We start from the raw sequence: 20,333 nt of genomic DNA, 5'->3' as shown, positions 1-20,333 counted from the left end.
GCATTCCTGGACTGCAGCCAACCCCTTCCTGATCTCCCACCTTCCATGCTCGCTCCCCAGTCTTTTCCACCCATAACTGCCAAAAGGTGCCTGTAACACCAGAAGTGAGATCACAGCCCATCTGCTCGGGACCCAGGCTGCTTATGCAACTGACAGAGGAACCACAGTGCCAGGACCCACAAGATTTTTAGGGCCCATGGAAAGGTATAAATCTCAATTTCTTTTAGGTTCAGAAGAAAACCTGAATGAAATAATAATATATTATACTGAAGTCTGCATGGTTAATATTCATGTTAATATCCATATTACCATGAAATATAATTTTTAACATATTTTTATGGAAGGAGGGACCCACAAAGGCCAAAGTACTAGGACCCACAAGAGTCTTAATGCAACGCTGTTTCTCCCGTGGTTCCTTCACAGTAAAAGCCAGAGTCCTCCCCTCAGCCTTCCCTTAAGGCTCACATGATCTGACCTATCACCTCAACCCCAACACCCTGTTTCAGCCACACTGAGTGTTCTTTGAACACCCAACACCTGCCTACTTGAGGGCTTTTGTGTCTGCTGCTCCCTACCTGACTGGATCCCTCTTGCCCCATATGGCCACACGGCTCCCTCTGCCAAGTCTCTGACATGCCTCACTTAATTTGCAAAACCCCACCTCCATCAGCTCTGACATTTCTGTCAAGTGTCACCCATGATTACATTGGGTCCTCATAACAGGCCCAGGAGAGGACACTGAGGCTCAAAGGAAGACAGTCACTCACTTGAGGACACACAATGGGGGGCTGATGATGCTAGACCATGAATCTAAGACCCACTAACCCAGGGTCCATGTGGCTTACTGCCACATCTCAAATTTGTCACCCAGGAATGGAAAGGGATATGAATAGGGTCTCACCTCATTCTGGATGACCAAGACATGAGACCAGGGCTTCTGGGATCTGGGATGGTGGATGTGGGCCTGGGGGCTTTGGCCAGGCACCTGGGTTACTGAGTAGATGCTGAAGCCCAAGGCAGGCACTGAGGCTGAGAAAAGCAGCTCCTGACTGTCTGAGCTGGGAATCATCACCACCTCGGGTAAGGGAGGAAGGAAACCAAGTCAAGAAGCTGTTGAGTACACATATAAAGCCACACCACACATACAGGGAGGGGTCAAAGTGGAAAGAGTTCCAGGATGGGGAGAAGAAATTTAGGAGTTGGGCAGAGGGGATGCGAGTGTCAGAAATGCTGAGTTAAAGATTGCAAAGAGGGAATTCCCTGGCAGTCTAGTGGTTAGGACTCAGTGCTTCCACTGCAGAGGGCACATGGGTTCGATCTCTGATTGGGGAACGAAGATCCTGCAAGCTGCATGGCCAAAAAAAAAGATTGCAAAGATTCATAAGGTGGGAAAAATCCACTAGGAGGGTGGAGCTACTGTGGGAGGTGGGAGAAGTGAGGGAGTAAATTCAGGAAGAGATCCTTGACACAGGGGAGGGAGGGAAAGACAGATTCTTGGGGGAGGAAGAGGTTAGTGGGAAGAGGCCTTCCAGGATGAGGGGAATATTCATAAACAGGAAATTTTTTCACGGGAAGATATTTAAAAGGGGAAGAGGGCTTCCCTGGTGGCGCAGTGGTTAAGAATCTGCCTGCCAATGCAGGGGACACGGGTTCAAGCCCTGGTCCGGGAAGATCCCACATGCCGCGGAGCAACTAAGCCCGTGCGCCACAACTACTGAGCCCGCGTGCCACAACTACTGAAGCCCACGCGCCTAGAGCCTGTGCTCCGCAACAAGAGAAACCACCGCAATGAGAAGCCCCCACACCACAACAAAGAATAGCCTCCACTCGCCGCAACTAGAGAAAGCCCACGTGCAGCAACAAAGACCCAACGCAGCCAAAAATAAATAAATAAAATACATTTTAAAAAAAGGGGGGAAGATACTCATCAGAGGGGGTAATGTTCCCAAGGGTGTGTGATATTAAGGGATAGAGGGGGAAGATATTCAGAAGAAGAGACAGTAACGGGCAGAAGGTATCCATGGAGGGGGAGGTATCCAAGAAAGGGAGGTGTCCATGGAAGGAGAGATCCATGGAGGGAAATAAACCTGGGGGAAGTGTCCATGGGGCGAAGGGAGAAATGCCCATGGCGGGAGGTTTCCAAGGGGTTAGGTATTCATGGGTTGTGGTATTCAGGGAAAAATATTTGTCGAGTGGCCTTACATCGCTGGGCACAACTGTGCCACTGGGGTCCCTCACGAGGAAAACGTGTTTGCTGACAGGCAGCCGCACCATCCAATCCACCTTCCGCCCCAAGGGGTTATAAATGGTCACCTGGAACTGGGGTGGGAGGATCAGAGCTGGCATGGGTCACGATACGCCTTCTGCAAACCCACCCACCATGTGCAGCAACGTCCCTGGGTGATTCAAACCCCCAAGTGGTGCACTGGTCTCCGTCCTGCCGCAGCTTCACCGAGCCCCCAGTGACCTCTCCCCAGAGCGATCAGCAACCCGCTGAGGCCTCGAGAGCCCATCAGCCCCGCCTTCTTTCCGCGCCGCCTGGCCTGGCGGTTTAGCCGGCTCTCGTCCCACCCACCACCCACGGAACCACTACCCCGGCCCCGCCCCTCCCCGTCCAGGCCGGCTCACGCTCTCCGAGGTCTGGGTGAGCGGACAAACGCTGATGTTGAGCTTGCGACAGAACATGAAGTCCTCCTTGGAGCCACTGAGCCGCGCCAGCGCATTGCTCAGGAGAACCTGGGGAAGCGCGTAAAGTGAAAGATTGCGCGTCTCCTCCTCGCCGCCCCGCCCCCAGCCTCGCCCCTGCCCTCTCCGCCCCTCCCATCCCAGGACCCGCCCCTCCTTCCACAAGCCCCGCCCCACGAGCCCTTCCAGACACCACTCCGCTGTTTTCGACCACGCCCGTACTGGCCCCGCCCCTTCCGCTCCAGGGCCTTCCCCTTCCTGTCTCCGCCTCTCCCAGGCTCCGCCCTCGCACCTCGCAGGGCCCCCAGCCTTCTGCAAGTTGGCGAGCGTAGTCATTGGCCACGTGCTGGCGGGAGGTGCCGCTGACCGCATCGTGGTGCTGGAGCACGGCCATCGCCTCATCTGCAGGCAGACGGTGAGCCGGGTGGGGTCTTCGCTGGACTCTCGGCCCCCGGCCCCCGCCCCCAAGGAGACGTGAAAAGTCATGTGCTGGCAGGCTGGGTTCTTAGGGGCTTTAAGAAGGGACTCGGAAAAAAAAAAAAAGGGACTCGAGGGGGCAGTGGAGGTCTGGAGTCCAGCTTCAGCCTCGCCCCCATCCCCTCACCCGCTGGACACCTACTGAGGGGTGCACTGTCTCCGGAACCATAGGGTCCCACGTTGGCTGCCGGACCCGCCAGCGCCTCCAGCTGGTTGCACACCTGTAGAGCAGGGGGTATGTTGGGGCACCAGGCCTGTCAGGACCCCTGAGCCACCCCCTTGAGCCTGGCGCCCACCTACCTGCAGGAAGTTGTAGCTGAGGCGCTCATAGCGTTTGAGGGCAGGCCGGCTGGAAAAGTAACCGGTCCAGAACATGTGGGGGCCGTCAGCGTAGGGGAAGAAGTCATCCTCTTTCAGCGACCTGCAAAGGCAGCGGCATTGAGGGCAGGGTCATGACCCACAGGGCATGCCACCCATCCCCAGGCTCCCCAGTCCCCCCAAATACCAGGTGAGGTTGGCCTTGTTCAGCTGCCAGAGGTAACAGGCTGGAGTGGAGTAGAGAACATTGACGCGGCTCCCGTTGGCCTGTTGCTGCGGGGAGGTGTCAGTGTGTGAGCCCTCAGGAGCCCGGGGAGGGGGGGACCCACAAGTGTGCACACATTCATGCATCCAGTCGGTTCAGATTCTCTTAATACACAGTTTGAGTGCAAACCAATGGCCAAGTGTGAAAATGAATGTTGGCTGAAGCTAAATATTACCAGCCTGGAAAGAATTTCAGGGATGCAAGAATAAACCTGAGATTTTACTAAACTTTAAATAATTCCAATTTTATTATTTAAAACTTTAATGGAAAAGCTAAATATGACATTATAGGACAGGAATAATAATTCCTCAGCACTGTAAGGTTATTGCCAGATGACACAACTGTTATAATGAATGGCGGCTCACTTTCAACTGAGGGAGGTGGAGGAACAAGAAGGTGACCTCCGTGAGTTAAAGGATGTTTGTTCTGCTCGAGTTGTGTCCCCAGTGCCTCGTACACAGTAGGTGCTCAATAAACACTTGAATGACCTAGAGAATATTATACTTAGTGAAGTCAGAGAAAGACAGATACTATATGATATCACTTATATGTGGAATCTAAAAAATAATACAAATGAATCTATATACAAAACAGAAACAGACTCACGGACATAGAGAACAAACTTATGATTACCTAAGGGGAAAGGGAGGGGGGGAGGGATAAATTAGGAGTATAGGGTTGACAGATATAATCTACTATACATAAAGTACATAAGCAACAAGGATTTACTGTATAACACAGGGAATTATATTCGACATCTTATAATAACCTATAATAGAAAATAACCTGAAAAACTATATATAACTGAATCACTTTGCTGTACACCTGAAACTAATACGATATTTGTAATACAATACCATATTGTAAATCAACTATACTTTAATTTAAAAAATAAACAAAACAAACACTTGAGTGAATGAAGAGAAGTGCATAGGACTACATGCCTTTATGTGCAAACACACATTTATACCCCTGAACACACACTCATGTCTAGATTTACATACACACACACTGTGTTCACTGAGGAAACAATCACTTGATTCTGCAGCATGCTCAGGATTGTGGACACCATTTACAACCAAAGGCTAGCCCTGCTCTCACGGTATTCACAGCCAAGTGCAGAGGAGAGAAACTGAACAGTCAGTTGGTTACAGTCAGCCTAGATGTATCATCACAGGTATTTGTGGGGACTCCTGTGAGCACAGAGGAAAGAGTAAGAGCTCGGCTGGGGCCTGGTGAAAGCTTCCTGGAGAAGAATATGTTGCAACTGGTGTCTTAAGCAGCAGCAGATTTTCAGCCCCAAATAATAATAATAAACAACCATAATACTTATTATTTACCTGGCACTGGTCTACTGGTCTATGCAAATGAACTCATTAAACTTTCATCAATAGACCTGTGAGCTGGGAACCACCATTATGCCCATTTCCTAGATAAGAAAATTGAGGCACTGACTGCTTAAGAACATTCCTCAAGGTCACAGAGCCAGTAAGTGGCAAAACCAGGATTTGAACCAAGGAACTCCATTTCCAGTAAAATGGAGTGTGTGAAGGAGCAGGCAGGAGAAAAACCAAAAGGGTGTGATCTTCTGGCAGCCCAGGAACACGGTATTTTCAGGAGGAAGCAGTCAAGGTGTTGAAGCCTCCTCAGGGACCAGGGGCTTGGGGCGGAGTGGGAAATGTATTCTGGAAGGCCCTTGGTGATATTACTGAGAGCTGTTTTTGGTGAAACAGCGGTGCAGGGAGTGCGTGGAAGGTGAGGACATTAAAGACTGTGCCAGGGCTTCCCTGGTGGCACAGTGGTTAAGAATCTGCCTGCCAATGCAGGGGACAGAGTTTTGATCCCTGGTCCGGGAAGATCCCACATGCCATGGAGTAGCTAAGCCTGTGCACCACAACTACTGAGCCTGAGCTCTAGAGCCTGCAAGCCACAACTACTGAGCCCATGTGCCACAACTACTGAAGCCTGCGCACCTACAGCCCATGCTCCGCAGCAAGAGAAGCCACGACAATGAGAAGCCCGCGCACCGCAACGAGGAGTAGCCCCCACTCGCCGCAACTAGAGAAAGTCCGCGCACGGCAACGAAGACGCAACATAACCAAAAATAAATTAATTAATTAATTAATTAAAATAAAAATTAAAAAGACTGTGCCAGTAGACAACTCTGGGGATGAAATGATGGGGGAGGGGAGACGACGTTCTGTGCTGATGGAGAGTGAATGCCTGCCCACACAGCCACAGACCATTTACAGAGGCCACATCAATACATCCACAGTAGACAGAGTAATGGCCACCGAAAGATGTCCATGTCCTAATCCCCAGAACCTGTGACTATGTTAGGTTACATGGCAAAAGGGAATTAACACTGCAGAATTAAGGCTGTTAATCAGCTGACCTTAAACTAGAGAGATTATCCTGGATTATCTAGTGTGTCTAATGTAATCACAAGGGTCTCTAAAAGTTGAAGAGGGGGGAGAAAGAAGTGAGAGTGAGAAAAAGAGATGTAACACCAGAGGCAGGGTCAGAGAGCTGCTATGTTGCTGGCTTTGAAGATGGAGGAGGGGGCCACGAGCCAAGGAATGTGGGCAGCCTCTAGAAGCTGGACAAGGCAAGAAGACTTTTCCCTAGAGCTTTCAGAAGGAGCGCAGCCCTGCTGACATCTTGATTTTAGCCCAGTGAGACCCAGGACAGACTTGTGACCTACAAAACTGTAAGATAACATGATTTCTGTTGTTTTAAGCCACTAAATTTGTGGTAATTTGTTAAAGCAGCCATAGAAAACTAAGATAGCACCCATAGATAATGTACATGACCCAAGGCCCAGGGATACAAGCACAGGTGCCCACGGGGTAGGCACACTCACCTGGGCGTTGACCAGCTGGATGAGCTTGTCAAGGTTCTTGAACCACATGTTGGCATTCTCATATTGGAAGTCTGAGCCCATGGTCATCACAGTGTGGTTGGTGCGGTAGTGCTGGCCCTGTAGGTGGGATGGGGGGTGTCCTGGGCCACCCCTGTGGACAGCTGTGTCTCGATATATATGTGGTCAAGAATGTGGGTGCACAGAGGCATGGGGGGCAGGGGTGGAAGTGTGTCACGTGAGAGCAGAGGGACATAACAGAAAAATAGCCACAAGCTGTTGAGTAATTCTCTTGGGCTCACCACCCAGACGTGGGTACTAAGGCACTGTGCCATGCTGTCTCATGATCATGGTGGAGGTGTGCAGTGGTGAAGGGGTCCGCATTTCTAGTCAGGAACACACACAAATCCAGGAGGAGGGCATAGTGATGGTGAAAGGAATACTACCTTCCTCCGAGGATGGTGAGGAGGTGCTAGGGATTGCCTGGGCCAGTGGAAGGGCCCCGTGCATGTACACCAGAGGAACAGGTTCTGGGTACCAGGTTACCTGGGCAGTGGCCAACTGCAGGAAGTAATGGACCAGGTCCTTGGCGTTGTACTCAGGGCTGAGTGGGTCCTCCACAAAGGGCCTGTCAGCACACAGCGTGTCCCAGCACAGACCATCCGGTGGGTTGTAAATGTTGGGGAGCACACCTGTGGGCCACACCAGGCTCAGAGGTGGCCCCACCCCCTAGACCTGCCAGGCCCCACAGGGGACAGACTTCAGAATTTGCGGGGCCCAGTGCAAAGTGCAAATGCCGGGCCCTTGTTCCTAAATTATTAAGAATTTCAAGACAATGACAGCTGGCTATAAAACCAAGCCCAGGGCCCTTCTGCACATGGGGGCGGCCCTCTCCCCACTCCACCCCCTTACTGGTGAAGAGGTCCGCGGCGGGGGGCTTCAGGCTGGCGCTGGCCCGCCACACCTGCTCCATTTCCATCTTCTCCTTCCGCGCGCTCTTGTCTTGATAATCCAGGCGTCCGAAGAAGAAACCGTCAAAACCCATCTGGAGGTGGGGCAGGATGAAGAGCGGGATGGGAGAGCAGGACAGGGCAGGATAAATAAGGGCCTAGCCCGCTCCTCACCAACCTCCACCCCTTCAGAGCACGGATAGAAAAACCAGGTCTAAAACCAGGGAGGCCCTCCAGTTCATTCGGAACCTGGGGAGGGTCGGAAGTCCTGCGGGAGTGCCGGGAGGGAGCTGGTCCAACGCCAGAACCCACCTCCACCTTGCGCAGCCTAAGCACGGGAAGGAGGCGGGGTCACGGCACAGGTACTGAAGCCGGCTGCAAAACTTCAGGCCCTCGCCTGCCACCCCACTTGGGGAGAAGCCAGGATCAGAGCAGACAGGGTGGGGTTGGGGAGGGGGGGAGGAGCCAGCTGGACAGGAGGGTGCGGTGGGGGTGGGGTCAGCCTAGGCTGGGGCAGAGCAGGGTCAAGGGCAGAGCAGGGTCAAGGCCAGAGCAGAAAAGGAATGGGATTCACAGGTCACCCAAGAGGCAGGGTCTCAAGGGGCCAGAGGGCCAGGGGCAGGGCCTGGTCCGAGAGAACTTTCAGGGAAGGGAGGGGCTTGAGTGACCGGGGGAGGAGTCAGAAGGAATGAAGGGGCCGGCCCAAGAGGCCAGGAAAAGACCTGCGCGAACAGTGAGGCCTGCTCCCTAGAGTGGCCGAAGGGGTCGATGTGCCAGGCCACACGGGGGCGCCCATCGCTGCCAAACGTGTCCTCCAGGAAGCGCAGCCCGAGTGTCATCTGGTCGATGATGGCTCCATAGTGGGTGGCCGCCTCATCGTTCATCACCCAGCCACCATTGGCAAACTCTAGGCGTCCTGTGCCGGGAGGGGCAAAGTCCAAGTCAGCTGTCAGGGCCAGGAGTGGGGCCGGGGTTGGTGATGCCGGGGGCGAGAAGACCTGCCTGCATGCCCAGGCCTGAGAGGCGAAGAGGGGTCACTCCCAGGCCAGTGTAGAGAGATACTGAACAGAAGGCCTCCCGGCATGGCAGGCTTTCCAGAGGATTCACTGGAGGTGGGGCCTTAGAGGACGCACAGGAGTTCTCCAAATACAGAGAAATTCCAGGCAGGTGCAGCCACATACAGGCAGCACTTGGTATGATAAAAATCTCAGAAGCCATAGTAGAAACAGAAGCTGGGCTGGGTTTCCTCTTTTCACTTCCTTAGGGCAGGCTCACCCTGTCGCACCAGGTCCCGCACGATTTCCTGCGTTGCATTTGTCTGCTGTCGCCACCAACGGGAAAAGAAAGCGATTTCCACATAGATGAAGCGGCGGGTGGGCTCCGCCAGCAGGGAAGAGATGACTGAGTCTAGGATGTACTGCACGCCCGCATGCTGGACATCATTCTGGACTGTGGGAATAGGGGTCAGGCAGTCAGGGGCCAGTAAGCCAAGGGGCATATTCCTAGACACAGCAGCCCAAGCTGGGCATTGCCCCCACCCTAATGTCCGGGGCTGAAAAAGAATTCGAGGGGCTCCGAGGGGCCATGGGAGTCCTAGGGGTCAGTCCCCACCCTCTACTCACTGCCATAGAAGTACTGGTCCACCGTCTTGAGCCAGCCCACGTCATCATGTGTGTGGGCCACCAGGTGCACATTCAGCATGTCCGGCTCCACCTTGGGGCATGTCTGCACAGGGACCCCAAACACAAACACACATACCCTGTCAGTGACCCCAAGGTTAAGAAGCAGGCTGTAGTGGGGCGTTGGGGAGGACATAAGGTGAGCCTTGATTTAGAGGCAAGTGACTCAGGTGGGGTCAGGCCCTCCCAGGGAGGACACACATAGTTGTGTCACAGATGCAACTCCCACCTGACACAACTTCTCAGAGCACCTCTCATTCACACCCTGTGGAAATAATAGTAGTAGCTAATGTTTATTAAGCATTTGCAAATACCAAGCAGTCACCCTGCGGGGTGGGGGAGATATTATCTCCAGTTTTCAGATGAGAACACTGAGGATCAGAGAGGTGAAGTGACTTGGCCAAGATCACGCAGCCAGGAAGTGGAGGAGCCAAGCTAGAACTTCAGGCAGCTGACTCCCAGCTCTCCACCAGTCCTCGCCACACATACAGCTGCTCGCCCGCTCACGTCCAGCCATACAGGTAAATGCGTGCAAAGTCCAGAAGCAAGGGAAGCAGCCACAGACAGCCCCATTCTCAGACACGCACAGCCAGACTTCTCAATGACACAAAGCATGCACTCAGACCACACTGTCATATTAGCAACCATTCACTAGGCGCCCACAAAACAGACCCACCCACACCTCCGGACCCTACTGGAGGCTTCACTCTGGCTCTTGTACATTTCCGCTCGCTGGCCGCGCTCACCTGGTATCCCGCGGCCCAAGCGCTGGGCGTCGCCAGCAACAACAAAAAGAGAAAGGAGAGAGGCGGGAGCGGTGGCCACAGCGCCCAGGAGCTCGTCCGGGACCCCGCCGCGCCCCGGCCGCCGCCAGCGCGGACCCCCGAAGACCGCGCGTCAGCGGCCATAGCTCTAACGCCGCCGCCACCGCCGCCGCCTCCGCCTCCGCCTCCCGGGGGTTCCCGGGCCTGGCAGGGGACGGGTAAACGCCCCGCCTCCAGAACCCGGCTTGGCCAATGGGCACCGGAGGGGCGGGGTTAGGGAGTGGCCCGGCGCGTCACGAGACGAAGGCGGTAGCTCTGGGTACCGCTGGGGACAATGCGGGCGCTAGGAGCGCAAGGAGTCGCCGGGCGCGTCCCACTCTCGGGGTGCTGGTTCGGCCAGACGAGACTTTAGCTTCTCGTGGCCTCCATGTGGACTTCGAGTGCCCTTTTGTCCCCCTGGGCGCAGAGGTCTCAGATTTTCCTACGGATGCTGTGTTTGCCTTGCAGGTAGAGTATACGCCTAGGATCCTAGGGTATTCCGTTGACTTTCTGGGCTAGGGTCCGCGAGGGACCTAGCTTGGCTAGGAACAGAGGTTAATGGGGGCTCTGTTCTGTCCTATGCATGGAGACGTAAAGTAACCGCCGTTACGGTGCTGGGGAAGGGAGGCATCCAGCCTTGTTCGAGATACCGGTGTCCTCTGATGAGGAGTGAGAACATGGCAGGTGGGGGAGAACTCAGTCTTTCATGCCTTCCCCCAGTCCCTACCAGTCCATCAGATTTGCTGACAATACCCCCATTCCTCTGATAAAACCAAAGCACAGATTCCTTAGATCAGCAGGGCTGTCTACTGAGTTGCCAGAGGGCAGGGATCACTGTTCAGTCTCTGGCAGCTGACTTAAGGCTCGAGTCTTGTGAAATAAGCAAGTGAACTAACCAAAAGGCTCCAGATTGGGGACCCCGCCCCAAGCCTGACTTGAGTGGAGGAACTGGAGCCCTTCCCCCTGTTATGACAATGCACAGGAGAGAGAGGTCTCAGAGAACAACCAGAATGCAAACATTTATTATTAACTGGTTTCACCAAGAAAATGAGTGGATACACCTAGAAACATGGATAGTATCTCCCCAACAGCAGGCAGGGTGGGGAAGGAAGGCAGGAGGGGTAGACCTAGGAGATTCCCCTCTCTGCTCCAGCGAAGCGGGATCCCAAGGACAGGGCCAGGTTCCCTCCATCCAGCTGCAGGCTCCAAGACTACCTCACCCAGGGAAGCCCAGGACTGCAGCTGAGGGCAGGAGGCTGAGCAGCCATGGCCCAGGCCTAGGGCGTAAGGTAGATAGAGGGGTCCAGGATGTGACCCCTCTAGGCTGACATCACCAGGGGGGCGTCATGGGCTGAGGGTTCTGCAGATATGACATCACGACGGCAGAGATGGACAGCCTGAGATGGGAGAGAGGTGTCAGTCCAGGATGGATAGGCTTGGGGTCCCCTTCCCCTCACCCAGGAGTCCCTCCCTCTCCAGATCCAGCCTCACATGAAGCTACTCATCATCTGCTTAGTGTCCTCAGAGCTCCGGGAGTTGGCAAAGCTGATGAAGGAGCAGTAGACAGCGACCCAAGCGCACCACTTCAGCTGGAAGAGGTAGGTGGGTGGGTGGGTTAGGTCGGTGAGAGGCACCCCAATGAGCCCCCACAAGGGCCATTCCCAGGCACCGGTTCCAACCCCAGTTCCACCTGATACAGCTCAAACCCTGAGCCCCAGGAGTCTCTCAGTTCCGGACCCCCATAGTTAACTCCAGGTACCCGAGTTCTGGTCCTACTCCCTGTCCTGCACCTCTGACGCCACCATATCCCCTCAGGCCTGAGGAGCCTGGCCTTTGACATCCCCCATCGTGCTACGGACCCCACATTTTCTCCACCAGTCCCCACCAAGTTGCACTAAAGCCTGGCCCCACCCTCAGACTGACGTCCTATGTGCCACGCTGGCCCGGACACCTGGCTTCCCCGACAGCTCTAGCCTTCTTCACCCAGCATCACCACAGCCCTGCCCCTCAGCCCTGGTCCTGCTTCACTCTGAGTCCACGCCTTCCCCACTGTCAGGCGGAGCTACAGGAAGGAAACTCAGCCCTGCCCACCTTGAGCATGAGGCCACACATGCTGAAGATCATGCCGAGCAGGTTCATGTAGTCCGGTGTTGGGTCATCCAAGGCTGGGTTACACTCGCTCGGCGGGGGCTTGTACCTGCAGCAGGGTCGGGGTGCTTAAGCTCTGCCCCCACGATGGGCAGGTGCTCCCCTGGGCCTCCAACCCACAACGCGAGGCCCATTCCCGTTGTTAAAAATAAAACCACAGGCCCAAAATGGAGTCACTTATGCTAGGCCATGCCAGTAAACTGGGGCTTAGTACCTCACCTAATTGGAGCTTCAGCCTCCCCCAGAAATGTAGTCTTAACCAGTCAGTCAGGAATTTTCTGGTCAGTACCAATGAGGTAGTCTGTCACATGGGCCCCTCTCCCCTCTCCATCCGCCAAAGGAAGAGGTAACCCACCTAATAAGACCCTTTTTTCCCAAAAAGGAGGTGACTTAATCTGAAATAATCCTTTTCTCTGTTCATGACTTCCTTGTCCTGTCTTTAAAAACCTTTCCCTTTCTGTAGCCTTCAAAGCTCCCCTCTACTTGCTAGGTGAGATGTTGCCTGATCCATGAAGCCTTCAATAAGGTCAATTAGACCTTTAAAATTTACTCAGTTGAATTTTGTTTTTCCAACAGATCTGGTGGCAGCGACAGGATCCAAAGTGAACCTCTGACAGCATTCAGGGACAACGAGAAACATAAGCATGGTACCCATGAACCACCCCTTTTTGAGTCCACTGTCTTTCTTGCCATTTCTGGGGGCCATGGGTAAGTTCCTCTCAGTTCTGAGCTCTGCTCTCTTTGTGTCACTCCCAATCTAATTGGCTTTCCAGCCAGTTCCCCATTTGTCTGGAATCACTAGTTCCACGTTGGGAGCTGCTGGTAGTTCGGACCACAGTTCCTCATTTGGTTGGAAACCCCCAGCCTTGGTTCTGCTCCCAGATTCCATGTTAGGAACTGCTGGCGGTATGGTCTGCTGTTCCCCATTTATTTGGGATCCTTTCCCAGATTCCACGTTGGGCACTGCTGGTGGCAGCTGCGGTTACCCATTCGTTTGGAATCAGCCCACAATCCCCATTTGGGGTCTGCTGGTTCAGTCCTTTCCCCCAGCCCCAGGTTCTGTGTAGGCAGTTGGTGGTGGTGCGCACAGTGCCTTTTTCTTGGCCAGGCCGCAGTAACCGGTTACAGGTGGAATGTTAAGGTATTCATGTTTGTCTGTCTTGCTTTGTGTAGATAAAGCCAGCTAAGAGAGATGGGAGCTTTCACCTTTAATGAATCAAGCATGCCACCCATCAGCACACCTGACTTTGTTATGTCTAAGAACTATAATCCCAAGAGCTGTAAATATCTACAAAAATGGCAAAATATTACTAAAAACAACCTAGAATTACAGTGGCCACTGTGGGGAATGTGTCAGTGAGACAAGATTGTTTATTTCAGAATTGCTCTTGAGGGACTTCCCTGGTGGCACAATGGTTAAGAATCCGCCTGCCAATGCAGGGGACACGGGTTTGATCCCTGGTCCGGGAAGATCCCACATGCCGCGGAGCAACTAAGCCCGTGCACCACAACTAGTGAGCCTGAGCTCTAGAGTCCGTGAGCCACAACTACTGAGCCAACGCACTGCAACTACTGAAGCCCGGGGGCCTAGAGCCCATGCTCCGCAACAGGAGAAGCCACCGCAATGAGAAGCCTACACACTGCAATGAAGAGCAGCCCCCTGTCCACAATTAGAGAAAGCACGCACGCAGCAACGAAGATCCAACACAGCCAAAAAACAAGTACATAAATTTATTAAAAATAAAAAAGTGGGCTTCCCTGGTGGTGCAATGGTTGAGAGTCCGCCTGCCGATGCAGGGGACACGGGTTCATGCCCCGGTCCAGGAAGATCCCGCATGCCGTGGAGCGGCTGGGCCCGTGAGCCATGGCTGCTGAGCCTGTGCATCCGGAGCCTGTGCTCCGCAACGGGAGAGGCCACAGCAGTGAGAGGCCCACATACCGCAAAAAAAAAAAAAAAAGTGTCCTTGAAAGTGAGGGTTTCCAAATTAAGCAAACAGAATGGGATACCTATTTTCATTGGTATATGGAAGCTTCCAAAAGGCTTCAAGTTTCCAAAATAGCTTCACTAAAAGATGGGTTACAAAAAGGCTAATGAAAAATCAAAAACACAAGAAGTACCTAAAACAAAAAAGGAAGGGCTGACATGACTCCTAGTGCTCTCCTTTCTCCTTTTTTTTTTTTTTTTTTTTTTTTGGCTGTGTTGGGTTTTCATTGCTGCATGCGGGCTTTCTCTAGTTGCAGAGAGCAGGGGCTATTCTTCGTTGCGGTGCACGGGCTTCTCACTGTGGTGGCTTCTCTTGTTCTGGAGCACGGACTCTAGGCGTGTGGGCTTCAGTAGTTGAGGCATGCAGGCTCAGTAGTTGTGGCTCTAGAGAGCTGGCTCAGTAGCTGTGGTGCACGGGCTTAGTTGCTCCGCAGCATGTGGGATCTTCCTGGACCAGAGCTTGAACCCGTGTCCCCCGCATTGGCAGGCAGATTCTTAACCACTGCGCCACCATGGAAGCCCCTCTCTCCTTCTTTACCTGAGTACTCATGTTTTACTGATTTTCTTTCTGAACTGCTTTTCCACTCTGAAGGGACTATTCAACAGTTACCATGTAAGAGAGAACTACCCAAGGTTGCAGACGAACCTCCTCGGGTATCTTTCACTCTCTGGTCAAAGATGGAACTAAGGGCCATAGTTAAGGCATTTCCTAAACCTAGGGAGGAACCCCAAAAGTTCTTTGAAGAATCTGGAGTCATTATCAGGGCCTCGACCACAGGCTGCAAAATCTTTATCAGCTCGTGCACATGCAGGTAGGACCTGGTGAAGCACCAAATGGACACAGGAAGCAAAATGGCAAAACCCGGAGGATGATCTTCAAGATCCTCAACCAGAAAAAGCTGGCAAAACAGCACCTGACCTTTTATAAGCCATTCCTAGAATCTTCCCTACCCCAACTGATCGGTCTATTATTCAAACATGCAAACCAAAGAAAGATGAATCAGGCCAACTTTAAGGCACGCTTGGAAGCACTCCTCCTATGGCGTTCCGGTCCCATATAAAAGAGTCACTCAACCTGCTCTTAGCTGCCCTATTTGCAAACAGATTATCTCCTGAGATTAGTGCATTGATAAAAATACAGAAAATAGGATGGGGGACCACCAGTCTGATGGAGCCAGTGACCATAGCTGAGCACTTTGAAACGACCTTAGAGCAAGACCACAAGCAAAAATTTTCCAAGTTGTTGGCCTTACAGCTACAAAAGCTCCAAGGCCAGAGACCTAACATAACGTCCTCCTAGGGGTCCACCATCAAAACGCTGGCCCGAGACCCAGTGTCTCACATGTAATCAACTGGGACACTGGAAAAAAAGATTGCCCTCAAAGGTCTTATGCAAATTCTTCAACTTGAGTGCCCCACATCTACCCCCTCAGTATTCCGAGGGATTCTCCAGTAAGCTGTTATTAGTAATTCCCTTAAACAGCCAAGGGGAAACTAAAATTAAAATTAATGGGAAACCCTGCCAAATTCCAGTCGATAATGGAGCTACACTTTCTACTTTCATTTATTTATTTATTTTTTAGTTGCAGCAGGCGGGCTTCTTAGTTGCAGCATGCAGACTCTTAGTTGCGGCACGCATGCGGGATCTAGTTCCCCCGACCAGGGATCAAACGCGGGCCCCCTGCATTGGGAGCGTGGAGTTACCCACTGGACCACCAGGGAAGTCCCTACACTTTCTACTTTAAACCCCACTCCAATAGGACGACAAATCCCTCAGAGTGAAAAAGAGGTTTCCTTAGTAGAAGTATCTAATAAACGTTCAGAGAGAATTTCGACCTCAACCAATACAAATGACTCTGGGACCTTTGACTGACAAGCATTCTCTTTTGCTATGTGACATAGCCCCGGTCAATCTATTAGGTAGAGATCTGCTTTCTAAGTTAAAAGGGCTAATACATTTTGTTTCCAATAGAGACCTCACCGTAAAATTTCCTGACCAACCTGAACCTGATGTTCTTTTATGTTCTTACAATCTGTCCTTGACGTAGAAGAGGAAAGATTCCAACAGAAGTCCCCTAATTTAACTGAGGTGCCCAAAAACCTGTGGGTTATTTCTAATACTGATACTGGGAAAATAAACAGTACAGAGCCTATAAAGATTCAGAGACACATAACTAAACCTCTTCCTCAATTACCTCAATATCCACTAAAGCCTGAAGCCACACAAAAACTCACACCCGCAACAAAAGATCTCATCTCCCAGGGGGTAATCGTTCCCTGTATTAGCCCCCATGACACACAGATCCTGCCAGCCTGGAAACCTAATAGGTGAGGATGGAGATTTGTCCAGAACTTAAGAGTTTTTTCCTTTTTCCCCCCAGGGAAAGGTTTTGTTTGTTTGTTTGTTTGTTTGTTTTAGTTTTTATTGGAGTAGAGTTGATTTACAGTGTTGTGTTAGTTTCTGCTGTACAGCAAAGTAAATCAGTTATATATGTTCATATATCCATTCTTTTTTAGATTCTTTTCCCATTTAAGTCTTTACAGAGTATTGAGTAGAGTTCCCTGTGCTATACAGGAGGTTCTTATTAGTTATCTATTTTATATATAGTAGTGTGTATTTGTCAATTCCAATCTCCCAATTTATCCCTCCCCTCAGGACTTAAGAGCTATTAACGAGATAGTTATTCCCCATTTCCCAGTTGTTGCAAACCCAGAACACCCTTTTGTCATGAGTGACACCATACTCAAAATGGTTCACTGTTGCAGACCTTGGTTCAGCCTTTTTCAGCACCCCTGTAGACCCCAACAGCTGATATCTGTTTGCCTTAAGTTGGAACAATCAGCAATACACCTGGACAGTCATGCCTCAAAGGCTCACTGAGGCCCCTTCTTATTTCTCCCAAGTGCTCCACCAAAATGTAAGGACCCACCAGTCCCGGGAAAATCAACTCTTTTACAATAGGCAGACAACTTCTTGCTGTGCTCAGTAACCAAAGAGGCATCCATAAAAGACTCCATGTATCTGCTGCAACAGTTAGCTGAGAAGTGATGGAAGAAATTTTCACATATTGAGGTATGGGGGAGTCATCCTAGCTCATACATGACTGGGCTTGAACTTTTTTTATTATTATTAATTTATTTGTTTATTTTGGCTGCACCGCGTCTTAGTTGCAGCATGCATGTGGGATCTAGTTCCCCAACCAGGGATCAAACCTGGGCCCCCTGTATTGGGAGCTCGGAGTCTTACCCACTAGACCACCAGGGAAGTCCCCTGGGCTTGAACTTTTTTGCTAATTAGAGCAGACCGTCTTGTGGCCTGTCAAACAGACATTGTACATCTGCTTTAACCATTAAAACAAACAGACAAAAAATGGAATACAGTTATCAGACTGTTCAGAATGTCCACTTTGAAGAAATGGATAAATGTCCATTCACACCATCCCTAAGATGCCAATGCATCAACTCCTTTGAAGATGAGGTTCCCTTCCCCAAAACTAAGGTCATGCTGACTCACTGTGTATGTGCTAATCTGTCTCTTGAAACCTCGAAGGAATGTACTCCATTATGTTTGATGTTTGTTCTTTGTTCTGACAAGACAGAACTGTGCTTCAGGCGTCCAAATGGAGCAGGATGGTCATTGTGGATGTGGATATATTCCTGCATCACTGAGAACTTGAATTTTCTGAACTGTATCAAACTTAACTACACCACTAGCTATTCTCAAGACAATATCTGCTAGCAGCTGCCAACTGCAACCTTATGGTCTCAAGATCTCCCACTGTAGCTATACAACCACTTGAGACCCCAACCAATCCTTGCTTGACAGGCACCCTTACTTCTTGCCAGTTCCAGTTATAATTCCTTTTTTTTTTTGGCTGCACCTCGTGGCATGCAGTACTTCCCTGACCAGGGATCAAACTGGTGCCCCTTGCAGTGGAAGCGTGGCGTCTTAACCACTGGACCACCAGGGAAGCCCCGATTATAATTCTTGACAAACAAGTTATGTAACTGCAGTTTTTGCCTATATAAGCCTGTGCCATTTTGTAGTCTGGCAAAACACAATTCAAGGGCTTCTTGAATCTGTGTTTCCTGGGCTACAGTCCTCAGGTCGGCTTGAATAAAATCCTTTTTTAAAAAAAAATAAATTTATTTATTTGGGGTTTTTTTGGCTATGTTGGGTCTTTGTTGCTGTGCGCGGGCTTTCTCTAGTTGCGGCGAGCAGGAGCTACTCTTTGTTGCGGTGCATGGGCTTCTCATTGTCGTGGCTTCTCTTGTTGCGGAGCACGGGCTCTAGGCACGTGGGCTCAGTAGTTGTGGCACACGGGCTTAGTTGCTCTGCGGCATGTGGGATCTTCCCAGGCCAGGGATCGAACCCATGTCCCCTGCATTGGCAGGCAGATTCTTAACCACTGCGCCACCAGGGAAGCCCTAAAATTCTTATTATAGGTTGGTTGTTGATTATTTCCACTGACAAAAGGGACATAAACTCTCCAAGGAAAAATTACAATTATCTCTATATACTGTTCATTACCTAGTGCTGAAGGAACCCAGCTATCTCCAAAAAGGATTAGGCTAAACCAAGAATGTCCTATGCCTATAACTAAGCAACAGCTTTGTGGATTTCTAGACTTGATTGGCTATTGTAGACTATGGGTTCCTAATTTTTCTCTATTGGCTTTCCTACTCTATGAACTTACTAAACTTTTAGTCCCTGAGCCCCTTCCTAGGGAAGATAAACAAAAGCAGGCTTTTCTAAGACTAAAACCAATGCTGTAAGAACCGCCAGCCCTAGGCCTACCTAATTACTCAAAACCTTTCACCTTATTTGTGCATGAAAGAGATAAGCAAGCCCTGGCAATGCACACACAAGAGCATAGCAATAAACATAGCCTGTTTCCTATCACAGCATATAACTGGATTCAGTTGCCAGTCCCTATACCAACTGTCTTAAGGCTATAGCTGCAGCTGCAAAGTTAGTAGGAGCCTCAGCAGATCTAACCCTAGGTAATGGCATTTATGTACAAACTCCTCATGCTGTCCAAAGTCTTCTTAACTCTGAAATGACTCAACATTTCTCTGCAAGCAGATTAACCTCCTATGAGATCCTTCTGCTTCCACTACCTACTCAACATCTTAAATGTTGCAACGTCCTTAACCCTGCTACATCACCACCACTGCCTGACAAAGGTGAGCCCCATGACTGCCAGGTAAGAACATCCTGATCTAATCTTGCTGATGGGTCCTACTCTAAAAATGAAAAAGGGATACTTTGTTTCCAAGCTGGTTATGATATTACTAACCAATATGAATAACTTGAAAGGGAAACTTCCCACAAACTAAAGCAGCAAGTTATCAAATGACAGACTGTTAATATTTATACCAATAGCTGGTATGCCTTTGGGGTCATCCATGATTTGGGGATATTATGGAAACAAAGGGGTTTTCTTATGTCCTCTGGGCTCCCAATCAAAAATGGGCAACAGGGCTTCCCTGGTGGTGCAGTGGTTAAGAATCCACCTGCCAATGCAGGGAACACAGGTTCAAGCCCTGGTCTGGGAGACCATGCCTCGGAGCAACTAAGCCCATGCACCACAACTACTGAGCCTGCGCTCTAGAGCCCACGCCCCTAAAGCCTGTGCTCTGCAACGAGAAGCCACTGCAGTGAGAAGCCCGCCCACCGCAACGAAGACCAGACCCCGCTCGCCACAACTAGAGAAAGCCCACGCACAGCAACTAAGACCCAATACAGCCAAAAATAAATAAATAAATAAATAATTGTGTTTTTTGTTTTTTGTTTTTGTTTTTTTTGGTACGCAGGCCTCTCACTGTTGTGGCCTCTCCCGTTGCAGAGCACAGCCTCCGGACGCACAGGCTCAGCAGCCATGGCTCACGGGCCCAGCCGCTCCACGGCATGTGGGATCCTCCCGGACCGGGGCACGAACCCATGTCCCCTGCATTGGCAGACAGACTCTCAACCACTGCGCCACCAGGGAAGCCCAATAATTGTTTTTAAAAATGCTGAAAAAAATCCATTTATTTAAAAAAAAAAAGGGCAACAAATAAACTACCTTCTTATTGCTATTCTCTTACCTTCTGAAATTGCTGTCATTAAAATTGAGGTTCAGGGCTTCCCTGGTGGCGCAGTGGTTGGGAGTCCGCCTGCC

General features: G+C 50.9%; 2 protein-coding genes across 3 annotated transcripts in view; both read right to left on the bottom strand.

Annotated features, from left to right (window-relative positions):
- MAN2B1 (mannosidase alpha class 2B member 1) overlaps window positions 1–10,142 on the bottom strand; it is a 15,126-nt gene extending 4,984 nt beyond the window's left edge. Inside the window, exons 1-14 of one of the 2 annotated variants that reach the window (XM_007469110.1) lie at window positions 9,981–10,142; window positions 9,178–9,280; window positions 8,831–9,004; window positions 8,278–8,471; window positions 7,518–7,650; window positions 7,152–7,297; window positions 6,609–6,725; window positions 3,668–3,753; window positions 3,463–3,583; window positions 3,305–3,383; window positions 2,978–3,087; window positions 2,629–2,736; window positions 2,203–2,319; window positions 902–1,075 (exon numbers count right to left, since the gene is read on the bottom strand). In XM_007469110.1, the coding sequence (XP_007469172.1) occupies window positions 902–1,075; window positions 2,203–2,319; window positions 2,629–2,736; window positions 2,978–3,087; window positions 3,305–3,383; window positions 3,463–3,583; window positions 3,668–3,753; window positions 6,609–6,725; window positions 7,152–7,297; window positions 7,518–7,650; window positions 8,278–8,471; window positions 8,831–9,004; window positions 9,178–9,280; window positions 9,981–10,142 (1,824 nt within the window). The remainder of the gene's footprint in view (window positions 1–901; window positions 1,076–2,202; window positions 2,320–2,628; window positions 2,737–2,977; window positions 3,088–3,304; window positions 3,384–3,462; window positions 3,584–3,667; window positions 3,754–6,608; window positions 6,726–7,151; window positions 7,298–7,517; window positions 7,651–8,277; window positions 8,472–8,830; window positions 9,005–9,177; window positions 9,281–9,980) is intronic. The other variant, XM_007469111.1, reaches the window with a different exon arrangement.
- A 900-nt stretch (window positions 10,143–11,042) lies between these two features.
- The window catches only part of WDR83OS (WD repeat domain 83 opposite strand), a 13,589-nt gene continuing 4,298 nt past the window's right edge, over window positions 11,043–20,333 (bottom strand). Inside the window, exons 2-4 of the mRNA XM_007469109.1 lie at window positions 12,129–12,234; window positions 11,529–11,626; window positions 11,043–11,434 (exon numbers count right to left, since the gene is read on the bottom strand). Of these exons, the coding sequence (XP_007469171.1) occupies window positions 11,368–11,434; window positions 11,529–11,626; window positions 12,129–12,234 (271 nt within the window). The 3' untranslated portion in view covers window positions 11,043–11,367. The remainder of the gene's footprint in view (window positions 11,435–11,528; window positions 11,627–12,128; window positions 12,235–20,333) is intronic.

The sequence above is a fragment of the Lipotes vexillifer genome, unplaced genomic scaffold (assembly GCF_000442215.2).
Source record: "Lipotes vexillifer unplaced genomic scaffold, Lipotes_vexillifer_v1.1 scaffold1699, whole genome shotgun sequence".
Classification (NCBI taxonomy): Eukaryota; Metazoa; Chordata; class Mammalia; order Artiodactyla; family Lipotidae; genus Lipotes; species Lipotes vexillifer.
Note: the sequence above shows the minus strand (reverse complement) of the source record. Positions and strands in the feature narration are given on the sequence as shown.